The sequence below is a fragment of the Penicillium taxi genome (assembly GCF_028828555.1).
Source record: "Penicillium taxi strain IBT 34144 chromosome Unknown utg000004l_segment0_segment0, whole genome shotgun sequence".
Classification (NCBI taxonomy): Eukaryota; Fungi; Ascomycota; class Eurotiomycetes; order Eurotiales; family Aspergillaceae; genus Penicillium; species Penicillium taxi.
The window spans coordinates 2,526,531-2,547,441 of NW_026643206.1; the positions used below are offsets into that span (position 1 = coordinate 2,526,531).

Below are 20,911 nucleotides of genomic sequence, written 5' to 3' on the forward strand. Positions count from 1 at the left end.
GCCATCCAAATCTTCGAACCAAGATGTATAAATAAAATCACAGCCCCGAAAACCGAAAGCCCGCTGGCATGATATTCGTATCTGTGCGTATGGAATAGATCCTGAAGCAGAAGCTTCTAGTCTGAGGAGTAGCTGAATTCATCGGTCCTCCGGAGCCTGATACCCAAAAAGGTCAGTGAACAAGATCTTCAATTTCCAGGGAATTCAATCCACAATTACCTCTGGAGGGTTTCCAGCGCCTCGAACCATCTTCTCAAGCATCATTGCCCGGACTTTCTCCTTGGGTTGACCCAGACCGATAGACATGTAGGTCAACATCGGGTTGTGGCCGACGTAGGAAGAGTAGCTGTCACGAATGATGTTGGAGGTCCACTCGTACTTGGTCGTATCGGCATGACCAGTACCAATGTAGCGGGTCTGTAGAGACTCCAAGTTCTGGAGGGTTCGGAGTTTGTCGGCCATTTTGAGTACTAGGATAGTTGATTGCTTGTGGATGAGAGGCGCTTGACAGGATGTCGGGATCTGGAGATGATAATTAAGGTCACGTGATATTAAATCGATAAGACGGAATGATAAAGACGATGGGCTTTCAACATCTCTTCTCTACCTACAGCCAACAAGGGCTGTCAAGCAATGAAAAAAGGTAGACAGAAGTCTCAAGTGATAAAATCACAATTTTGATTTCAAAAATTACGTGGCTACCCGCGAAGGCAACCAGATAGGTATAACTGATAGCTTTCAGTCAGCAATATATAACCTCGGATTTATCCTCACTGGTATACAGAAAGCCCATGCATAAAGATGATGATGAAAAAAGAAAGAGGAATGAAAGTGGGGAAATCACTGCTTTTAAAGGTCCACGGGGTAGGTCGTAAAGACCAGTGCGGCGACTACATCATGGAATATCGTTGCCTTGAGCTACGTTCTCGGCGAGCGACATCATACTTGGAGGGTTGAGATCATATGGCGTTGAAGCTTCAAAGCGTAAAGGCGTGGCAGAATAATTCATATCGTATCTTTGGAGGGCGGTGAATGCACCATATTTTCTCATCTCTTGTCCTACCGCAGATTGTTACTCCCAATTCCTACCATTTTTTTTTTAATAATTTTATATAAAAATGATTTTTGCAACTCTTATTCGGGTCTAGAATTTCCAATCATCCAAATTGCAATATCTATGCCTGTTTCTACGGTGCCGTTGCCATCTAGGATAGCCTTGCTGGTTCATTCACACTTTGATGCATTGCCAGCGCGCAATAAACCAAATGTTTTTGATGATGGCTCAAGAGAATGGATTCCATTGACTGGAATTGTGGCTGTCAAAGGTAATTGGAAAATTCATTTAAGTGAAAAGTCATACTCAATAGTTCTTGAACTACAGGAGAAAATACCCCATTGGAAAGTTTGACATGTTTAGCCATCACGTATGCACATATCCAAAGTGTAGTCAAAATATCAAAATTAATTATATTACAGGAGCGGGGCAAAATGCTTATCGGCATCCCAGATACCTGGCTGTCAAGGCCTTGTCTTGCATGATTGCCACGCGGAGATTTTGGCCATTCGCGCCTTCAACTACTGGCTCTTGACTGAATGTCGAGGCATGTTTGACAGCCAAATATCAAACTCAGAATCGAAAAGCTCTATCACCGAGTCACCTTTCATACGAAGAAGAGATATGAAAGACCAAGTGGAAAAATCAGCAATAGATTGGCCACCCTTTGAGATCCAACCTGACGTCAAGTTCTATATGTACTGCACCTGCGCCCCGTGTGGCGATGGAAGTATGGAGCTATGTATGGACTCACAAGAAGACGCAACACCATGGGAGGTAAGACGGGAAGTTCATATAAATTCTGATATTCAACAAGATGACACACTTGCCGAAGGCGATATGCTAGATGGTCGAGCGCACTTTTCCCTTCTTGGTGTTGTTCGTCGCAAGCCAGCACGGATGGACGCAGAATCCACTCGAAGCAAATCTTGCTCTGACAAGCTAGCTCTGAGGCAGGTCTCTTCCTTGCTCTCTTGTCAGACCAGTCGCTTCATTGCTCCTACCTCAAATGCATACTTTGCCGGTCTCGTTCTTCCTGAGGATGAAATCAGCCACGTCGCTTGCGAGAGAGCGTTTGGGGAGAATGGTAGAATGAGAGATCTCAAGGGTCGGTCTTGGCCTGGTCAAATATCCAGTGAGAAGACTCAGAGTCAAACTGGCTACCAGTTCCGCCCATTTAATATTCTGTCTGTAGCTGCGGAGGAGATTGCTCTACTCTGGAAATTTGCGAAGCCTAAGACAGGTACACCACAGAATGCAAACTTAATAGAAGAAAGCAGTGATTCGACCAGCCAGACAGTCTTACCCAAGAAAAGAAGACCTGGTAATGTCAGTACAGTGTGGGCAGCCGCATCATCGTACCCGCATGTCAGCTTGTTGTTACCTGGAAGTACGCAGTTACCTACGCTGTTTCGTTCAAAGACTGGACTTTACGAAACTATCATAAATGGCGTGAAGCAGGGAAACAAGGCATTTTCAGGCGGCCAAAGAGGTGCCTCGTCACTTTCTCGTGCCAGGCTATGGAATTTTCTCAGAGAAACCGTCGATTCTGAGGGATATAAGAAATATTTGAAGGATACTCAAGTTCAGAACCAGCTAGTTGAATCAGTTCCTGCTCAAGAGCTTCACGGGTTCCTTGCCAAGCAGCAAATTAGCAAAGCGAATTCATACGCAGAGCTGAAGCAAGCGGGGACTGATTGGGCAGATCCTCTCCAAGTGCGTGAAGAGGTTCTACGGGATGCTAAGAAAGTCCTCAAGGGATGGGTTCCCAACACAGGCGATGAGGGCTGGGACCTAACGGTTCTCAATAGTACTACAAGTAGTAGTAAAAAACGAAAGATTGGTCTATAAGACACTAGAAGAAATCTATATTACAAGTTTTCTTGCTTTTCCTTCATCGCAACGCCCAATTAAAAGATATACAAGTTATGAGTAATCAAGTCGCCGAAAACCTTTGCGACTGTCGCCCGGTTCTTATTTCAGCAGGGTGATATGAAGCCGGTCTAATATATACCGGGGACGATTCGGCTTCGCACCAAAGAGGTGTAGCGGTCCCAGTCCGCTCCATACTTCTTCTTGCACTTCTCCTCATCACGCATCTCACGGTGAATCAAGAGAACGCCAAAGTACAGCATGTAGAAGTAGGTAAGGATCATACCCCACCCTCGCATTTCGGGGGTCTGCACAGCCTGCTTGTCAAGCTTTCCAGTAATAGGGTTGATCCCCTCGAAGATGGCGTAACCCGCAATACCAGTAGGCAAGCAGTAGGCCCAGGACATAGTCCAATCACCAAGGTAGTTGATGTGACGCGCCAAGCCCCACCAGCCCGATGTCATCAGTCTCGATCCACTAGCGGTCTCAATAAACTTGATGTGCTTCACACGGGGGTCGTTGGGGTCAGTACGGAAACGGTTCTTCTGGTTATTGGCGCCGCGGAAAATTGAATATCCAATCGCGGTGACACTCAGCACGAGAGCTACACCGGTCCATCCCAGCTGGAGAGGGAAAACTGAGAGATACCGGCTCTGGATGCTGTAAACGTGGGGAACCCAGACCACATCACCAAACGAAAGCATGAAGCCGAATCCATCCATGATCACATCCATAGTAGTCATAATAGCAGGCTCCATGTACAGGGCATCCAATATGTAGAATCCCTGGAACGCGGTTACCAGGAGAATTGAATCGGTAATATAGCCGTGAGTCCGGTACTGGTGGGCCACGTTAGACAAGTTCAGGATTGTCCAACCCAACAGTCCTGGTCTCATCTCCATGAAAACCTTGATATCAACCGTGCGCGATGCTTCACTGACAAATGGAATGGGAAGACGGATACGGGGGTTGAGTTCACGGCCAATGAAGAAATCATACAACGGGTTGCCGGTGTGACCTCCCGGTGCTAGCTCACGGAGATTTGCATTAAGTGCTCCCGGCTGGGGGACAGTAAAGCTCCGGAAATAGACGAACAGCGCAATTGTTGACGAAATTAGAAGATTTGCTGTAATGACCTGGGTGTAGTTGTCCCATAGGAATGTCCAGACAACGAAGTCTGCACCTTGCATGAAGGTTCCGATGGCCAAGCTTAGGAGAATAACGATAGCAGAGGGGAATGCTAATCGAACAGTTAGCAATGTGAGACACAGCCCAGGTGTTGTAATGCCCGATGTGGCGTGCTAGATTTTATCCCCATACCATTGAACTTGTATGTGAGTCTTCCTCCACATGCCAGTGGAACGCCCTCAGCCTCCTGACCAGGCAAGAAGATCTGCATAAACAAACTGAAAGCATAGTAGCTCAGGGTCCAGAGTGTCACTTGGAGGTCAAATAGTCCTGCAATACCCTCCTCTGGCCATCCCACTTCGTATTTCAATTGATTGAGGGTCAAGGTAGAGGGATGCAGTAGCGAGGGGGCAGGACATCCCGAAATATCATTGCAGACAAATGTAAAGGTATACACGAGAATTGGGAGACCGAAAACAATTCCGAAAGCCCCTAGACTGTTACTGTTAATACGTGCATTAAAAACGGGGGTAAAACAAAACATACGGTCCACCAAATTCATAGCCGCGTTTTTCAGGGACAGGCTGGACAAGAATCTGAGGCTTAGATGCCTTTTTGGAAGCCATGATGAGCAATTGATTGATTTACGGCTGTGGAGAAGGGCAATTGAATAAGAAGAAGCCTGGAGGACCTGGAGCTTGGGCGTATTACGTACGACACCGGGTCCCGTCCGGAGGCCGGCGTTTCTCCGCATGAACTTTGCGAGCGTTGAAACGTAATCCTTCTTTTGTTTCAATCTTTCTCCTCTTTTTCTAACATTACCTAAGAGAGCTGGACTCCAATCTTTGAATAGACCTAAGACTTTCCTTCTGATTTTACCATTCGCGCGAAACTTATCGATCTCTTTTCTCTTTCATCCCTTCGCAGCCATGAAGCTGGCTCCTACTGCTCGTTATTCACTCCTCCTCTTATCTTCGTTTCTCGGATTGACCGGCGCTGCGACCGATCACCCTCATCTTGATGATGCGCCATGTGTAGCACGCTCACCAGCAAGCGGTCTCTACTTCGACCTGAGTGCAATCTCGTTGCAACCTCCCCAGCTGAAGGATGGCAAGAAGCTTCACCAAAACGACCGCGACGACAGCTGGCATGCCAAAGGACACGATTACAATGCCAACTTTACTATCAACATCTGTGCGCCGGTTATCGAAGATGTTACGGACGTGGTTGGAGTGCCATCGTCTCGGTGGAGTAATATCAGCGCATATTACGAACAATCCGGGAAAGTATATTCGATAGGGTACAACAACTCTCCCAGCTAGCTGGTGTTTGAATCCGCCGCATACTAATCGACTCTGCTCTATCTTGTAGAGAACAGGCATCAGATCCATTTTTCCGGGGTCGCAAGCTTGTTTTGAATTATACAAATGGGTCCCCTTGCCCAGACGATTACAACACCGACAACGCCAGTACTTCCAAACGCACCAAATCCACCATCCTATCTTTCCTCTGCGATCGTGACGCCTTGCCTTCCCTGGCTACTCCATCTTTCGTCGGTACCATGGACTCGTGTAGCTATTACTTCGAAATAAGAAGCTCCGCTGCGTGTGGTGGTACTGCTGTTGATCCCAACGCCGGAGGACTAGGACCGGGAGGAGTCTTTGGCGTAATGTAAGCTTTTCTCGCTCAGCTACTCTGTGCAATGGTGTCAAACTTTACTAACAATCTCTTCCAGTATGCTTATAGCTGTAGCCGTCTACCTGATCGGTGGTTGCGCTTACCAGCGAACAGTCATGCACCAACGCGGTTGGCGCCAATGTCCCAATTTTAGCTTATGGGCTGGAATGTTAGATTTTATCAAAGTAAGTCTCCTGTTCTTCGTCCCATGTCGGTCTCGTCGCGGGCACAGTGGGCACAGACGTAAGCAATCAAACAAGCTCGGCCTTCCAGTCTCACGATTAGATTGAGTTTACTTCAGCTGGTCTGGATCTCAATACTGGAAAGAACCCGCATACTTGTTCTACATTCTTTACATTCGCTCGTTTATATCCATTTCGCACTCGTCACTGTCGCATTCTCACTTCCCACCCACTTCCCACATGTACAAACACGACTTTAGACACTCTATGTTCATTCCGCATGAGAAGCGTTGGTTCATATATCGTTTTTGATACTGCTTGGGGCTGGATATTGCGCACACCTTAGATATTCACAGCTCCAAGTACTCGATTTTATACTTTACACCAAGTGCTTTGCATCTAGCCTTCGAGACCATGTTTTCTGCCATTATATCAAAAATGAAAATGCTAATCAGCCTCTTTTGTGAAACAGGATATCTTTGTCATTCTTTTCTCGTCGCTGGGGAGATGCCTTCGCATTAAGCGTTCGCCATCACACCGTGACTATACGCAAGCTGGGGATGGTCGTGGTGGCTTGATTGGTGCCTTTGGTGGCCGCGGAGTGTCTAGTGGACGACGGGACGTGGAAGCCGAAAATCAGTTGATTGATCAGCTTGATGAGCAGTGGGATGATTGAATCTTTGTTCCAGCTACTTAGTTATCTTCATCGTCATGGAAAGGCCTGACTGGTTTCTATAAAATGTTTGAGGGGACTCTCGAGGTCCCCACCTCAATGCCAAGAGTATTTCTATATAGTTTTGTCCAAAAGACTCACTCGCCCTCGAGCGACGTGCAGTAAACCCAAACCGTAGTGATGTTGAATTCGATATTATAGAAGGACCAAGAACAAAAACAATCCGAGTTTGATATTTTATGCGTAGATGGAAAGCCTACTTGCGGCTTTATATCTCAATGAAAAACGTCACTGTTGTGTACCTAGGTAGATATTTTAAACCCTCCAAAATCTGATAAGAGACTTGTTCCACTTCTTTTTCCGGTAAATGGGGCATGATATGGTTCTAGAGATCTCCTAAAGCAATATACTCCACCACAATGAAGATCATTCATTCTCAACCCAGTCGTAGAACCTCACGAATTGCTCTGCATACTGATAGACATGATTAATGTCCGCAATTGAGTCTCAAATCCTCCAGTTAGAACCGAACATTTTATTATCATCGAAGATAGCTTTTATAAATGCCCTTGTCATGGCGTGGGGCGCGAAGACTCTAGTTTTCCTAATGAGGACTAAGTTAGGGCTGATAAAACAGAAATCAGAGAGAAATTCCTGATAACTATGCGGACGAAATTCTGTCCGTCTGCCGCCAAATGTCCATACCTCATCAGCAGAGGAATCAGACGAACTTCCAAGGTCACTTGCTGTTAGTTAACTTAGTTTGCTCCATAAACAGGCCCCAATAAAATATAAATTGCTTGCTAGCGGAGCCAATTTGATCCTACTGACTGGGTACCAGGGACTTTTTCTAGAACATATTTCACTGCTATCTGCAAGGGTGCTAGAATTGAAAGGGATTTGAAGGCAGGTTAGTCCCTCGCAGTCAACTCTACCTAGGTAGACAAGAATTCACGTTCTGCAGCCCTGGCGTTTTTCGTAAAACCTCACCATCAACCTTACAAGACGGGAGTTGACTAGGATTAGTGCTCCTTAACTGACATCGCCAATTACGTGGCTAGACCGAGCATGCCATCTTACATGACCCGCTTCATTGGCGTAGTCGTTAAAACGGAGTACGGAGTAGATAAGTCTTCCGTAGTTCAAAGGATTCGTCCGAAAATCGGACGAACTCAGCAAGTAACTGATTGAGGTATAAAAACCCTATAATAACAACCCAGGACTATAATGTTCATCATTACACTTCTGTGATTCTCTACGACCATCAAAAGAAAAATCAAAATCAGCCTTTAGTTTCGCTTGAATTACTTCAAAGTCAGTCGCCATGACATCGAAACTTGCCAACAAAAACATCCTGCTTATTGGCGGTACCTCGGGCATTGGATTCGCGGTCGCCAAGCAAGCGTTCCTGGATGGTGCGAACATAATTGTCAGTTCTTCTTCGAAAGAAAGAGTCGATAAAGCCGTGAGCCGCCTGCGCGAAACAGACCCAACCCGCGCTTCGGCCGTGCGTAGTCACGTCGCCGATCTTTCTGTTAGAGACAAGCTTGAGGAAGCCGTCGAGAATCTGCTCAAGTATGCGGCTGAAATCTCGCCGATCGACCACATTGTCTTCACGGCAGGAAACGTACCCCAGCTTGTGCCTCTGCCCGAAGCACAATTCGAACACGTCGATGCATTTATGACAGTTCGCGTCTTCGGTGCCATGGCAGTTGGCAAGTATGCTCCGAAGTATATGTCTGTGGATAAATCTTCCTCCATTACCTTGACCACGGGCACTCAGAACAAAAAGCCGTCATTTTGGTTACCGCCCCTTGTTACTGGTGCTCTAGAAGGGTTAATGAAAGGCCTGGCTGTTACGCTGTCGCCCATGCGCGTGAATGCTGTTTCCCCAGGCTTTATTTTGACGGAGTTACTCGACAACCTTCCGAAGGAAATGGTCCAGGGCGCCATTGAGAAGCATACCAAGGCATCCCTGACCAAGGATATTGGGTATCCAGAAGATGCAGCTGAAGCGTACTTGTATTTGATGAAAGATAAATTCGTGACTGGGTCTGTAGTGGCAACAAATGGAGGAGCATGGTTAGTTTGAAGAGTCGAAGCACCAGTCTTCACTGTGATTATACGAGGCATTTCATTTTATAATTCTTCCAAATTACTTCAACCCGGTTCAAAGTTTGCGGTTAAAGTGTTTGATTCTCTCTACATAGATAATGGTGAGTATAGAATCCCTTCAAGTCTTGCAATAATTCTTATACTCACGAATGTGCTGCCTAAAAAAGCGTTAAGGGTATCAAGGGAATCAAATTCCATAACAAATCTTCTCGAATTTGTAAACTCTACAGAACCGACATTGAGAAAAAGAAGCATGGCCCACAGCCCCACAATTAACAAGGTTGGTCATAAGCACAAGGTCTCTTGCATTTGCGGCCAATAGCTTCAACAGAGGTAGAAGGTCTATGGTCGAGGAGGATAGGTGAGGCATGGTCTTCAACTTGCTGATTGGTTTTGAGGTCTCTAACTTAAGGTGTGTTCTGAACCAGGGCTAGGTCATGATAGCGAATTGAATTGAAAGCAAAAAATACAATTGTAAGAAGCAAACACAAACTGCAAATTGAAAGACAAAGCCAAAGCAAACACAATCTCACGGAGCATGCACAACTCCATAAATATCAGCATTGAAGGAAAAAGCCAAAGCAAACACAATCTCACAGAGCATGCACAGCTCCATAAAGATCAACATACTCGTCGAGGATAATGTCACCCCAAACATTTTCTGGAATCTGCTCTCTCTTCGCCTGAAGGATATTGCGGGGTCTCATTTGAAGTCTAAGATGGTCAATCCCACCGGTTTGGCCAAACAACACGCCCACCAAAGAATTGGGCATTTCGGCCTGTGGTACAATCAGGACCGACGTGGTCAGAGGGAGAGCACAATTGGTGAAAGCCATCTCAATATCTAACTGCACTATGACCCCATGCTGATCCCGATATGGATCGTGGATAGGATCATGTAGCGATTCACGGAATGACTGAGGGAGGAGGAGTTCGGCGATTATCGTTCGGTGCGCTCCGGTATCGAAAATCATTGCCATGTTATTCAACACCTCGACCGGACTCTCATCATCACCATCTATGGCACGGAGAAAGATATTGGCATGGATAGTAGGGATAGATCTTTCTAAAACTTCCGCTCGGAGCACAACGTATGGCTCGCGGAAGCCTTCGTCTCTGGTCTTTTCGGCCATCTCACGGATTTTCTCCCGCATTTCCTGAGTTCTCCGGGGGAGTAAATCCATGCCGGAAAGTGTAATGGCGGTACGGATCTCTTGTCCGTATATGGTTCGTCCTGGACAGGCTTGCTCCCAAGATGGGGTTACAACAGCCAGCTCACGCACCTTCGGACCCCGTATACCACGCAGCATCAGCACGATATCCTCACCAACGCCGGCAATAGCCTCCTCGACAGCCCTTAGAGCAGTCACCCATGTAGAGTTGATGGGGAGTGTAACGGCCAATTCGTTATGTCGGCGATTGAGCGCATCTGCAACGTTTCGTAGTACCTCTCGGGGGTGAAGTGTGACGGTAGGAGGCTCAGGCCTAAGAGAGACGAGTTAGAATTTTACAGCGCAAATGAGAAGAGACTTACTCTTCAGCCTTCTTGGATCTTTTCCCTCCAGCCTCATCAGTCATCTGGGAAGAGGAAGCAAGACGGTTTGAGTCACGTTTGCGGAGAGAGAGAGCGGATGAGGTTTGAATAGTTTGGAAAGGAGCTTCATGCGACCTGGCGAATTATGGGTTAATTTAGCTATATTAGACGTGTAGTATTCAGAGTATGAGAATCTTACTTTCACAGTATGGAGAGAAATGATTTTACTTTTCCTTAAATACAGAAGCTACTGTGTTATAGCAGGAGCGATAATACTACTTTGGTATAGTAGTGGGAAAACTACAGATCTGATTGGTGGTCGACCTAGATCATCAAACGTCAGAGGCTCAGGCCGATTCCACTATATTCCACATTAATTCTGCACTCTTCTCATTCAAATTCCTGTCACATTACTTTATGTCTTTTTGCAATTTAGCTTGATATTCATATCTCCATCAGCTGTTTACCATTCTTTTACGCCATTTCTCAGTACTTTTCTAAACCCTAATTCGTAGTTGCTATCAGAACTTTTGCCCCAAAATCTGCTACTTGGCCTGCCCAGGTGATTTAAGCGTCCCTGAAAACTTCGAAATCATCTTTAATTTCCCTTTCGCATACCTAGGTACCAGACAACATAGATTCAAGCACTTTAGTCTTGCACCATCAAGTATGATCATGATGCGGAAGTATCTAAGTGCCTAGATATCTGAATGATTGATCAATCGTCAATTCAGCATGTCCAAAACGGCCCCTTGCACTCTCTTCTTTGGCACTGATAAATAGATACGCCGTTTCGAAGAAAGCATCGAACTCTTTGACCGGGATATTTTTCATAATAGCCCTAGTTACTCCTATGAAGCTCTTGAGCTCAACAAAAGACTCATCGATCAGATTTAAGCCAGACGAGTAGGGCGTTAAATAAAGCATTTTCATCACTGCATCCGCACGCATCTGTGCGATTCGTTCTGAGTGGTGACATCTTGTCTATAACCAGGAGAATCTAGGTTCTGATCATCTTCAGCACTACTGGAGAAGCTGAGCTCGACAACATCTATAGAACCGCTGAAGTCAAGACCAATCCTATAATGGGCACAAATAGCCTATATCTGATCTCACTGACCGCGGTGGAACTGTATCAAAGTATTTGCACTGGAACCCTGCCAAGCAGTAACCAACCTAAAGGTGGTTGAAGAATGCCGAAGTTGACAAGAATCTCATCCAATAAGCATCATTGGTCTAGTGGTAGAATTCGTCGTTGCCATCGACGAGGCCCGTGTTCGATTCACGGATGATGCATATCTTTTTTTTTCCCCTTCAAACTAAAACACCTAACCTAATTAGGTAGTTTTCATTTATATTCTATATAAATCTTAGTATTTATAGATTGAATGAACGGAAATGGCTGAAGTTTTTTGATCCCCTCAATCTTCTATTTAGACACCTTGGAACCCAACAGACATCGAACTTTATGCGTTCATTTGACTATAAGTGTTCATTAAATCCATCATGCAAAGGGGAAATATAAACATCCGACAACAGCAGTCGAGACTTCTATACAGTATCTCAAAACATCGCATTACTCCAGACTTCTGAACCAAGTCACATGCAAGAAAAAAAAAACACCAATCATGAGTTCTAGATCAAAATCCAAATCCAAATCCTCCCTTGTTACTCAAATGGACAATATAAACACCACATGCGGTCATCGAGCATGATCCAACCCTATCCATGCCGCGAGTTTTGTCCACCCAAATGTAGGTCAAAGCCCAATGAAAGGCCAGAGCCAAAGCCAGACATATCGGAAACAGGCGCAGAAGTAGGAGCGCCGGCTGAGACTGGCGCCGAGGGTTGACCTGCCGCAGGACCTGAAGTATTAGAAGCAGTTGTGGCACCGGCTGGGTCAAGATTGAAGGGCAGGAACCACGCGCTGGGCTGGTAGAATTCACCGGTGCCGGCTGGTGCACCCGGGTCAAGATGACCAGTATAGAGAGCTTGCTCCGTATCATGAGTTTCGACACCGCTACCAGCCGGAATAACGGAATTACTTGTTGGCATGAAATTATTGGGATCAAACTCTTGAAAGGATCCATATACAAATTGTCGGTCGAGTTGAGGCAGCTGATCTGGCGCGATGTTTAAGTCGAATTGACTATACGGTACGCCTGCTCGATTCTGTGCGAACATGGATGACTGGGGAAATGAACTACTAGGTATACCTGGTGTGTTCACCATTGTCATGTCCATTGGGGAGTTTTGGCCAATGTTTGAGGAACTGTCAGAGATTTTGCTGTTCTTGCGCGATCGTGTTTTACGGGGGCGAGCAGACTGGGGTGTCGGGGATAGACTGGCGAAGAAATCCTCTACGCTTTGTAGGTCAGGTTTCTGGCCCATAACCGCGTCCTCACCGGTATCCTTATTTCTCAAGTCTGGGTCTTCCCAATGCAGCCTCGATACACCGTGAGGATACTTGGAAAACCAGTCACCATATTGGAACATAGGTGCCAGAGTGCTTCCATTCTGGCTTGCTACAGATCCCTTGATGGCTGCATCGGCAAACTGCCGATAGCGGTCTTTGGCACTTTCCACCATGTAGTGGAACATTCCCCAATATTTCTTCATTTTGTTCAGGTAGCGATATGTGTGTCGGAGATTTTCTTTTGATCGAGCCTCGAGTTGCACGTTCTTGGAAAAGATACCCCAGATATGGACAGTACTGGCACTATATGCGCAATACCCTGCAAAAGGGACAGTGAGTGGGTAGGCTGATGCCCGGTCGAAGAGGACAGAGATGTGATGGGCTGCTTCCACAGCTGCTCGGCCAGCGTTGCTGAGGAATGCCTTGGGCATGTCTCTGGGTGGTCGCCCACCGGGAGAGAGAGGAATGGCGAACTGGTTTAGGAACAGCATATTTTGATGTATAATGATGTGGAGGAAAATAAACTGATTGGCGATCTTCTCGGCTGCATGAATCTGAAGGTTTTCATATGTGAAGGCAAGGGCGTTCGGAAGTGTGGAGGAGAAGTCTTCAAGCTGCTTCTTTAGTCGTATATAACCTGATTCTGGATGCCACAAAGGGTGTGTATCCTTCCTTTTTCCACCAAGGTTCAAATAATCAACAATTCGACCCCAAATGACAATTGCTCGAATAATGTATGCGGATACACCCATATTCTCCTTGGCATCGGACAGTTGGCCAGAGTCCTCAGGTACAGGGTTAAGCACATTGCCATCCAAGTCTTCTGTAGGACCGGGAATCTCCATCTGGAAGTGTGGTTCCTTGATAGGAAGTTGAATGTGGAGAAACTTTTCATTTCCGATGGGTGGGCGCTGGCTTCCCGAAGAATTATAGCGATCCATCATGAAACATGCCCACATCGTCCGTCGCCGAATCTCTCGATCAGTAGCACTCAATTGGGAGCTGTGATTATTTTGACCAAGCAATGGATCACATTCAAGCTCTTGGTGAAGTTGCAAAGCATACGCCATTCTTAATGCCTGTCCTCCATAGGACCAACTCCTTCCTCCATGACACGTGCCGAATTCATGTAGTCCAAGAAGGAGGAAAACCGTCAAAATTGTTATATTGGGTTCGTCGTGTCGACTAAGAGTGATGGCTGCAGCTGGATTGGCCCAATTTTCGCCGCGCAGGAAGGCTGGTTCTGAATTGAGCTGCGGATGGGTAGAAAAACGAGCAGATACTGCACAAACAGCGAGAATAAGAACTGGGGGAATCGAGCCCGCTTTGAGACGTCGCATGAAGCTGGGCTTATGCAAAAGGAGATATGATTGTCCATAAACACAGTCAAAAAATACCTCGGCCAGGTGCTCTTGAATTTCCATGGAGGGCAAAAACTCAGCGCCCTCGGTCAAAATACCGGTTCCATCATTGAACTTGGTCTCTGTATTCAACTGATTTGTCTCATGCGGCGGACGGCGGTCTGGACGGGCCCAATCTTCCATTTCGGCTGCGAAAGCCTCGTCTGCGCTTCGCTTTTTCTGTGTCTTTGAAGCTAGACTTGATAAGGTTGGTTTGACAATTGATCTTCCAATTGAAGTCATGTCTCTCGTTTCCTCCTTGGGAATTGTTTTAATCACACGTTCCTCCATCCGCTTCAGCCGCTTATCCAACATAGCCATATAATCGGTTCGGGGCGCCGCCTTCCTGGTGGTGACTTTATATACGCAAGGAATCCGTGATCGTGTGCAATGCTTGCAAGCGGGTTTTTCGCCGGAGCATCTAATTTTCTTTCGGCGACAAGCGATGCAGGCAAGAGGCAGTCGTTTCCGCTCTTTCCCAGCCTTGGTCTTCATTTCGCTCCATGATGGCTTATCGTGATCATCCAAAGCCGAGTTTTGACCATCTCCGACATCATCTCTTGTAGCATCATCCTGTTGCATTTCTAATGCACTGTCGGGTCCTGTTGCGGGGTCCGCGGTTTGTGTGCTACCGGGATCGCGGGAACTTGCATGACTGCGCGTATCGAAATCATCTAGCGGTGCCCCCAGTTCTTCGCGAGATAATCCGAAGCTAAGACTGGTGGTCTTGAATGGGATATCGTCAGATTCGGGAGGGATCATTGCGGGTGCTGGTACCCCAAGGCCCAGCCCCAAGCATCGTTCGGCGGCAAGCGCGGAGAGTTCAAAAAAATGGGGGTCAACACCCACTAGAGGCGAAGAATTCTCCAAGCCGGGATTGAAAGGGATGGATATCAGGGGAGATAGACCTGACGCTATAGGTTCGGAGCGGAGGAGAAAATGAGGAGAATGAAGGGAAGAATATGGGGAAAGGTTCAGTCAGCGATGGCTTGGCACGAGCGACCACTTGTAAGTCTTATATTACGGAGCTTAGCCCCTCCAACTCACTACTGTTTAGCATGCCGTTGAATGTTCATTTGCGTCTTAGCAATCATACATTTGAGTTGATAAAAGGGCTTTTCTATAATTCAAAATTGAAGACTCCTAATTGAATTCTGGTTGAGTAAATGAGGTTACATACCTCTCTACAATCCGGATTCGGCCTCTAACCACGGTAATCGCATTTTGTATAAACGATTACTTCGTATAGAAAGCGTTAATAAATCTATGATATTCAAGAGGTGTTAAAAGTGGCAGAAAAAGCAGAAACTCCAAGAGAAATAGGTAATAGACAGACTATACAGATCAGCAGATCAATACGCACTTGTAAAAAATTCCATGCATAGGTCCACCTTCGGCCCGAGGGCTACCGGGTTGGCGTCTAATTAAGCTACTTTCTTATCTCGTCCAGATCAATCCCATTTTACCTCTTCCATAAGCAAATCAGTAAGGAATCTTATGAGTCTTTGCCTGAAAATAAAACTGAAACTCCATTGGGTATCAGAAAAGTAAAATTAAAATTCTCAGCTATCCTCGGCTATGCCTAAAGTTTTCCAGCCCGTCGTTTCAGGACTAAATGTTGAAAGTTGTGGTAACAGAAAGATGTATATTTTGGTGCCTGTGTAATATATGCATTGAAATACGGATATTCATTCCGACTTAAGAGATATTGGGACGTTACGAGGACTCCCTTGCTCCAGAGAATTGAGAATTTCTGTCCCAAGGATATAGAGGTTGTAGGCCGGGAAGATAATCCAGAGGCCGCTATCAAGATCGGATCAGTGAGTTATTTTGGGTGATATGTTAAGACTTAACTTACTTGGGGATGATCCAACAACATATCAGAGTGATTGGTGGATTGTGTCCGATATTCCCGAAGTTGGAGAAATACTCGTTTAGCCAGTATAGGAGTGTTTTGCACAGGGTCATTGCAGAGGCTGTGTATGAGATTAGGAGGGCAACTGCTCCAATATGTCCCACCACAACTTTCTCATCCGTCAAAAGCCAGAGAATGCCCTTCTTGGGCTTGTGTGCGCCGCGAGAACTATTGCCAGTCTCGCCATGGATGTACACAATCCATAGGTAATATGCATAGCCTGCGGTCTCGACCAAATTGAGAGCGGTTTGTGCAGCCGTAAACCCGTTGTTCGCATTGAATGCTGGCCAGCCGTAGATAAAGTCGATTTTACCATACAGTGCGTACGGAGTCCAGATGGGTGAATGGAATTGTCCACCAGGCATGCTATGTGGTCGCAGCATTACATAGCCTGCATCCCACAGGACCACCGGTACTGAAATAACAAGCCAGATTGTAAGAGTAGTGGAAGGAGTGTGCACCCATTTTTGTGAGGTTTCGGTGGTTGTGGGTGGTTTGTCTAGTTTCGTTGTGGCGCGACTGGATGTTGGAAAGTCACAGGGATGATGCCGGGTGGAAACCATTGGGAACAGTGAATAAATAGGAAATTTGGAATGGTGTAGGATTGTAAATAAAATCCAAGTAAGAGGTCGTTTGATTTAAGAAGTTGGAGAAAAGGCGGGGTGAATGGAGAGCGGAGAAATACATTTTGATCCCAAGGGAGGAGAAGGCGGCGAGCCTGTTACCTCGAACCAATCGCATACCAGTAGGAGTTCAGCATTCATGGGTTAATCCTAGAACCAAAGCATCGGACTCCTTTTATTCGATCTCATGATTTCTTAGATATTGACACTTAACCTTATCGAGATTAAGCAATCACCTCTGGGTCCAATCGGTGTAATTCCCTTGTGGCTAGCAGAACGCGACACGACTCACGGCCCTATCATCATCGTATCAGAGCCTTTAACTGGGAAACTAGATTTCGTATCCATATTCCGTACTTCTTTTGTTGTACGCTTATACCTGTACGCCGTACCACAGCCGGAGGAAGACCACTAGGGGATGAACTTTGAATATAATTAGTGATTATATGACTTTCATGATACGAATAGAATGCAGAACTAGATTTACCAGATACCAGCGAGACTAGTCAGGCAAATAATGCCATTTTTAACGTGAATTATCGTTGATCAGTTCAAATAAGATTTGTATAGAGACCCACTCAAGTGAATGCCTTACCGCCATGGCTTTAAGGCCGAAACACGTGCTAGACGAACTATGTCAAAGGGCCGATATTAAGGGGTGTGCTGCGTATGTCAGCAGGACCCATAATGTGTGTATTTAAGCGGGTTTCATCCCTAGATAGACAATCCAGTTTCGTCAACCATTTCTGGTTGGACGGTCAATTTCTCATTTGACAAACTATGTCGGATGGAGGTCTGACAAACCAATTAAGGTGGATACGAATAGGCAAATAGGAATGGAGCAAATTGTAGTCAAATTATGTATGTGTGTGTGTGTGTGTAAACCTACAAGGTGGAACAGCCCAAGTTGGCCATTCCAAGCTGACTAAAGTGCACTAAACTAAAACAGGAATCGGGCCTTTGACAAACCAGAACAAACTTTTGGGTTTAACGTCAAGCAATCAACAGTGATGGAATCTCAAAATACCCAAAAGGTATGTTAATAGTAATTAATAATGTCTCCAGACCGTACGGTTTGCCAAGCAGAAAACCTGATAGAGCTGAAAGAACTTAGACCGGCTCGCTCGTGTGCGTGACAACCAGCGCAACAGTCGAGCTCGAAAGCAAGAACATGTCAAAGAGCTAGAAAAACGCCTGGCTATTTACGAAGACCAAGACAGACAGAAGGATATAGAACACCGTTTAGCCATACAGAAACTCGAAGCGGACAATCAACTCCTCAAGACCTTGCTAGACTCTCTAGGTGTATCCAGAGATATTGTCCAACAGTATCTACTCATGGCCGAGCAGGGTACAGCAGTTAACCGAAAAGTTGCAATACCCCCACTTCAGCGCTTCACGGGGTCGTCTATGCAGCAGACTTCTACGACTCCTACTGCTGTAATCAATCTTGAACATACGGAGAAAGAAGAGATAAGAGTCCCACCTCTATGCAAATGCCCGACAGGAGATCCTGATCCTACCCCAGTATCACACAATTCTGATGTGCTGAATACGACTCTTTGTGCCATCGCCGAGGAGTTGATCAGCCAGTATAATGTGCATGGGGTTGATTTAGAGGAAATTCGCCACAGACTCAGATCTGGATTCTGCAATGGAAATCCAGGGGATGGTTGTCGCGTACAGAACAATCTTTTATTTCAAGTGTTGGATGAGATTAGCAATACTAGTTGATATCGAGTAATTACTGCTCCAAGTTCATTTCAACATTTGGATATCAACCTTTTTGGAGGGCATTACCTCTCGAACCTTGGGATAAGGTGTGATTCTACCAATCAAATCGTCTACCATACCACTTGACAATATACACCAACCCCAGAAGTACTGGAACTTCCACCAGAGGTCCAACGGTTGCTGCCAATGCCTGGTCACTGTCGACTCCAAATGTGGCGATGGCAACAGCAATTGCCAGCTCGAAGTTGTTACTGGCAGCAGTAAAGCTTTGAGTACAGGAAAGCTTATACCCAAATCCGAACCGACGAGTAAGCAACAGAGTTGCTAGGAAAATCACAGCAAAGTAGACGACCAAAGGAGCAGCCACCCTGACGACAGATACAATCTGGTGGACCACATGCCGGCCCTGGGAAGCAAACAATACCAGGATAGTGAAGAGTAGGCCGATCAGAGACAAAGGGCTGATCCACACCAGAAACTTCTCCTCATAACACCTCGTGCCAATTATGCTGCGCAAGCCAAATCGTGTAACAATTGCCGCACCGAGTGGAATACCGAGGAAAACTCCAACGCTTTTCGCAGCGAGCGAATACTCTATTGTGGCATCACTTGATCCGCCGATAACTCGAATGAACAAGATGGAAAATGGCGCAAACAAGACTATCTGCAGTATGGAGTTGATAGCCACAAGAATCGCACAATACTCACCGTCTCCCCCTGCAAGATCTGTCCATATGAGAACCTAGTTCAATCAGTAATGCTGAAGATTTCCAATATTATACTACTTTTTTGGAAATGGACTTACCATGGCTATGCATCGTGCGACTCCCACTAAGATAAGACCTTCTCTAAGGCCTCTTTCATCAGGAAGAAATGCCCATGATAATGCTAGCTGGTCAAGATATCAGCAATTCATCGCCACTGTAAGATATGAATAATTTACCATGAAGAACGGAGCCACAATCCAGTTCATGAAGAGACTGAAGGAAATCTGGATCCAAAGTGCCTTTGAGCGAAAGGCGCGGTGCAGAGTTTCATACCGCACCTTGCACAGAATTGGGAACATCATCACAAGTAATCCAACCGCTAGATTTGCATCAAATTAGTTGTAATTCTCACATTGCTTTGAGAGATCTTGGTACGTACCTATGGGTATTGACACTCCAACAAACTTTCCTCGTTGGAGCGCCGGTCCTGTATTGGGCACAAAATTCCCTAGAATGATTCCTACGGCCATAGCTAGAAATATCCATAAAGCTAGGAAGCGATCTAGGATCCCTAGTTGCTTGAAGGCGGAATTGTGCTTGGTTTCTCTAGAGATAGGACCATCTTCGAGGTCTGGGCATTCTGTATGAGCTTCTTTGTTGGGCAGGATGTCGACATTCGTCGAGGCTGTTGTTGGTATTTTAGCAGCCATTCTGTGGTTTCAGTATCTTTGGTGATCATTTTCCAATAATATAAAAGGCACTCGCTTTATTTTGGAACTATATAATAGGGTTTCGAGGGTTTTTAGATATGATAGTACATCAACCAATCATGTTTGACCAGTGACATACTGCATATAGCATCACGTGACTATGTACAACTAAGACTGATTCATTAGTTATACTCGCTATTTGGCTCCCAAGATCGCTACATTTAGTAATCTCAATAAATCAATCAATCATTCATATTTTAATTGGTCGCATATCGTATAGCTCTCTAGAAGTTGACAACAACTTGAAACTTGGAAGGATGGTGTTAACTTTGAACAAATTATTCGTTTGAATGGTTTGCCTGCATAGTTAGGATGTTAAATTTATAAGAAGACAAAAGTAATATAAGAATGCAACAGTGAGATAAAAAAGTCTCTTGCAGTCTCTACTATCCCCGTAGAACTCTGTAATCTTCTCAACTTACAACCCTTTAAGTCCTTTCTAATATGATAAGCCTTTTTAGTAGGATTAAGAAGGTGCATTCGGCTAAGAAAAAACTTGGAAGAGATCATACCTAGGCATAATTTCCAAGTAGTTATATCAAATGTGTTGACGTAGAAACCTTGGGAGTTAGGACAACTAGGAATGACAGATTTTGGGAAGTGTGTACCATTCGCAATGAGAGATGTGTACCTTGAGGACAAAGCTAACCTAGGGCGTAGCTACTGGATATGATAGTCCAGATATCATAATAATGTGGTACTTACGTACGACGTAAGCAGGTAGACTAGTAGCATATTTAGAGGTCCCAACAAAGGCAGCATCTATTCTAAGAAAATTATAGACGTGAAGAAATGTCGGAATCCCGATATTAAGCGTCATCATGCCATAGAAAGCCACTGATGCCCGCTCGGGCGAGCGTTTTGCAAGCCACTGCCTTGGCAAATTGGAGTATGATCATGTCCTACCGATGATTAGCCGACATCCAGGAAATATACCAGAATAAGGCAGGGATCGACAAAAAGTCTGGAGAGCTCGGGGTTACGGCACGGTATTTGATGATTAACTTGATTTTTATGGGGAATTCTCCGGATTGAATTCATGAGGACTCGGTGAAGGCATGCAGGTGAGAGCTGTCAGAGTACCCACTGCAGCCCTGAGCGGCCCTAACTC

General features: G+C 45.6%; 10 protein-coding genes across 10 annotated transcripts; 4 read left to right on the top strand and 6 right to left on the bottom strand.

The window, feature by feature from the left end:
• Window positions 1-138: 138 nt before the first annotated feature.
• On the bottom strand, window positions 139-462 carry N7495_005856 (splicing factor 3B subunit 5 family protein; the record flags this gene model as incomplete). Its single annotated transcript, XM_057208507.1, has 2 exons — window positions 139-156; window positions 220-462. The coding sequence occupies 2 exons, from the start codon at window positions 460-462 to the stop codon at window positions 139-141; spliced, it is 261 nt and encodes an 86-aa protein (XP_057062281.1).
• A 715-nt stretch (window positions 463-1,177) lies between these two features.
• On the top strand, window positions 1,178-2,905 carry N7495_005857 (tRNA-specific adenosine deaminase; the record flags this gene model as incomplete). Its single annotated transcript, XM_057208508.1, has 3 exons — window positions 1,178-1,325; window positions 1,382-1,424; window positions 1,477-2,905. The coding sequence occupies 3 exons, from the start codon at window positions 1,178-1,180 to the stop codon at window positions 2,903-2,905; spliced, it is 1,620 nt and encodes a 539-aa protein (XP_057062282.1).
• Window positions 2,906-3,057: 152 nt separating this feature from the next.
• erg24B (uncharacterized protein) lies at window positions 3,058-4,680 on the bottom strand (the record flags this gene model as incomplete). The annotated part of the gene is made up of 3 exons (XM_057208509.1): window positions 3,058-4,166; window positions 4,247-4,551; window positions 4,601-4,680. 3 exons carry the CDS (start codon window positions 4,678-4,680, stop codon window positions 3,058-3,060), a joined length of 1,494 nt encoding a protein of 497 aa, XP_057062283.1.
• A 303-nt stretch (window positions 4,681-4,983) lies between these two features.
• Window positions 4,984-6,589, top strand: N7495_005859 (uncharacterized protein; the record flags this gene model as incomplete). Its single annotated transcript, XM_057208510.1, has 4 exons — window positions 4,984-5,354; window positions 5,426-5,725; window positions 5,790-5,916; window positions 6,386-6,589. 4 exons carry the CDS (start codon window positions 4,984-4,986, stop codon window positions 6,587-6,589), a joined length of 1,002 nt encoding a protein of 333 aa, XP_057062284.1.
• Window positions 6,590-7,910: 1,321 nt separating this feature from the next.
• Window positions 7,911-8,678, top strand: N7495_005860 (uncharacterized protein; the record flags this gene model as incomplete). The annotated part of the gene is made up of 1 exon (XM_057208511.1): window positions 7,911-8,678. The coding sequence occupies one exon, from the start codon at window positions 7,911-7,913 to the stop codon at window positions 8,676-8,678; it is 768 nt and encodes a 255-aa protein (XP_057062285.1).
• A 616-nt stretch (window positions 8,679-9,294) lies between these two features.
• Window positions 9,295-10,718, bottom strand: N7495_005861 (uncharacterized protein; the record flags this gene model as incomplete). The annotated part of the gene is made up of 2 exons (XM_057208512.1): window positions 9,295-10,186; window positions 10,714-10,718. 2 exons carry the CDS (start codon window positions 10,716-10,718, stop codon window positions 9,295-9,297), a joined length of 897 nt encoding a protein of 298 aa, XP_057062286.1.
• A 1,239-nt stretch (window positions 10,719-11,957) lies between these two features.
• On the bottom strand, window positions 11,958-14,813 carry N7495_005862 (putative C6 transcription factor; the record flags this gene model as incomplete). Its single annotated transcript, XM_057208513.1, has 1 exon — window positions 11,958-14,813. One exon carries the CDS (start codon window positions 14,811-14,813, stop codon window positions 11,958-11,960), a length of 2,856 nt encoding a protein of 951 aa, XP_057062287.1.
• Window positions 14,814-15,739: 926 nt separating this feature from the next.
• On the bottom strand, window positions 15,740-16,529 carry N7495_005863 (uncharacterized protein; the record flags this gene model as incomplete). Its single annotated transcript, XM_057208514.1, has 2 exons — window positions 15,740-15,854; window positions 15,910-16,529. 2 exons carry the CDS (start codon window positions 16,527-16,529, stop codon window positions 15,740-15,742), a joined length of 735 nt encoding a protein of 244 aa, XP_057062288.1.
• A 1,115-nt stretch (window positions 16,530-17,644) lies between these two features.
• N7495_005864 (bZIP transcription factor) lies at window positions 17,645-18,323 on the top strand (the record flags this gene model as incomplete). Its single annotated transcript, XM_057208515.1, has 2 exons — window positions 17,645-17,662; window positions 17,697-18,323. 2 exons carry the CDS (start codon window positions 17,645-17,647, stop codon window positions 18,321-18,323), a joined length of 645 nt encoding a protein of 214 aa, XP_057062289.1.
• Window positions 18,324-18,417: 94 nt separating this feature from the next.
• On the bottom strand, window positions 18,418-19,740 carry N7495_005865 (arsenic resistance protein; the record flags this gene model as incomplete). The annotated part of the gene is made up of 4 exons (XM_057208516.1): window positions 18,418-19,065; window positions 19,129-19,215; window positions 19,267-19,409; window positions 19,470-19,740. 4 exons carry the CDS (start codon window positions 19,738-19,740, stop codon window positions 18,418-18,420), a joined length of 1,149 nt encoding a protein of 382 aa, XP_057062290.1.
• Window positions 19,741-20,911: the final 1,171 nt, after the last annotated feature.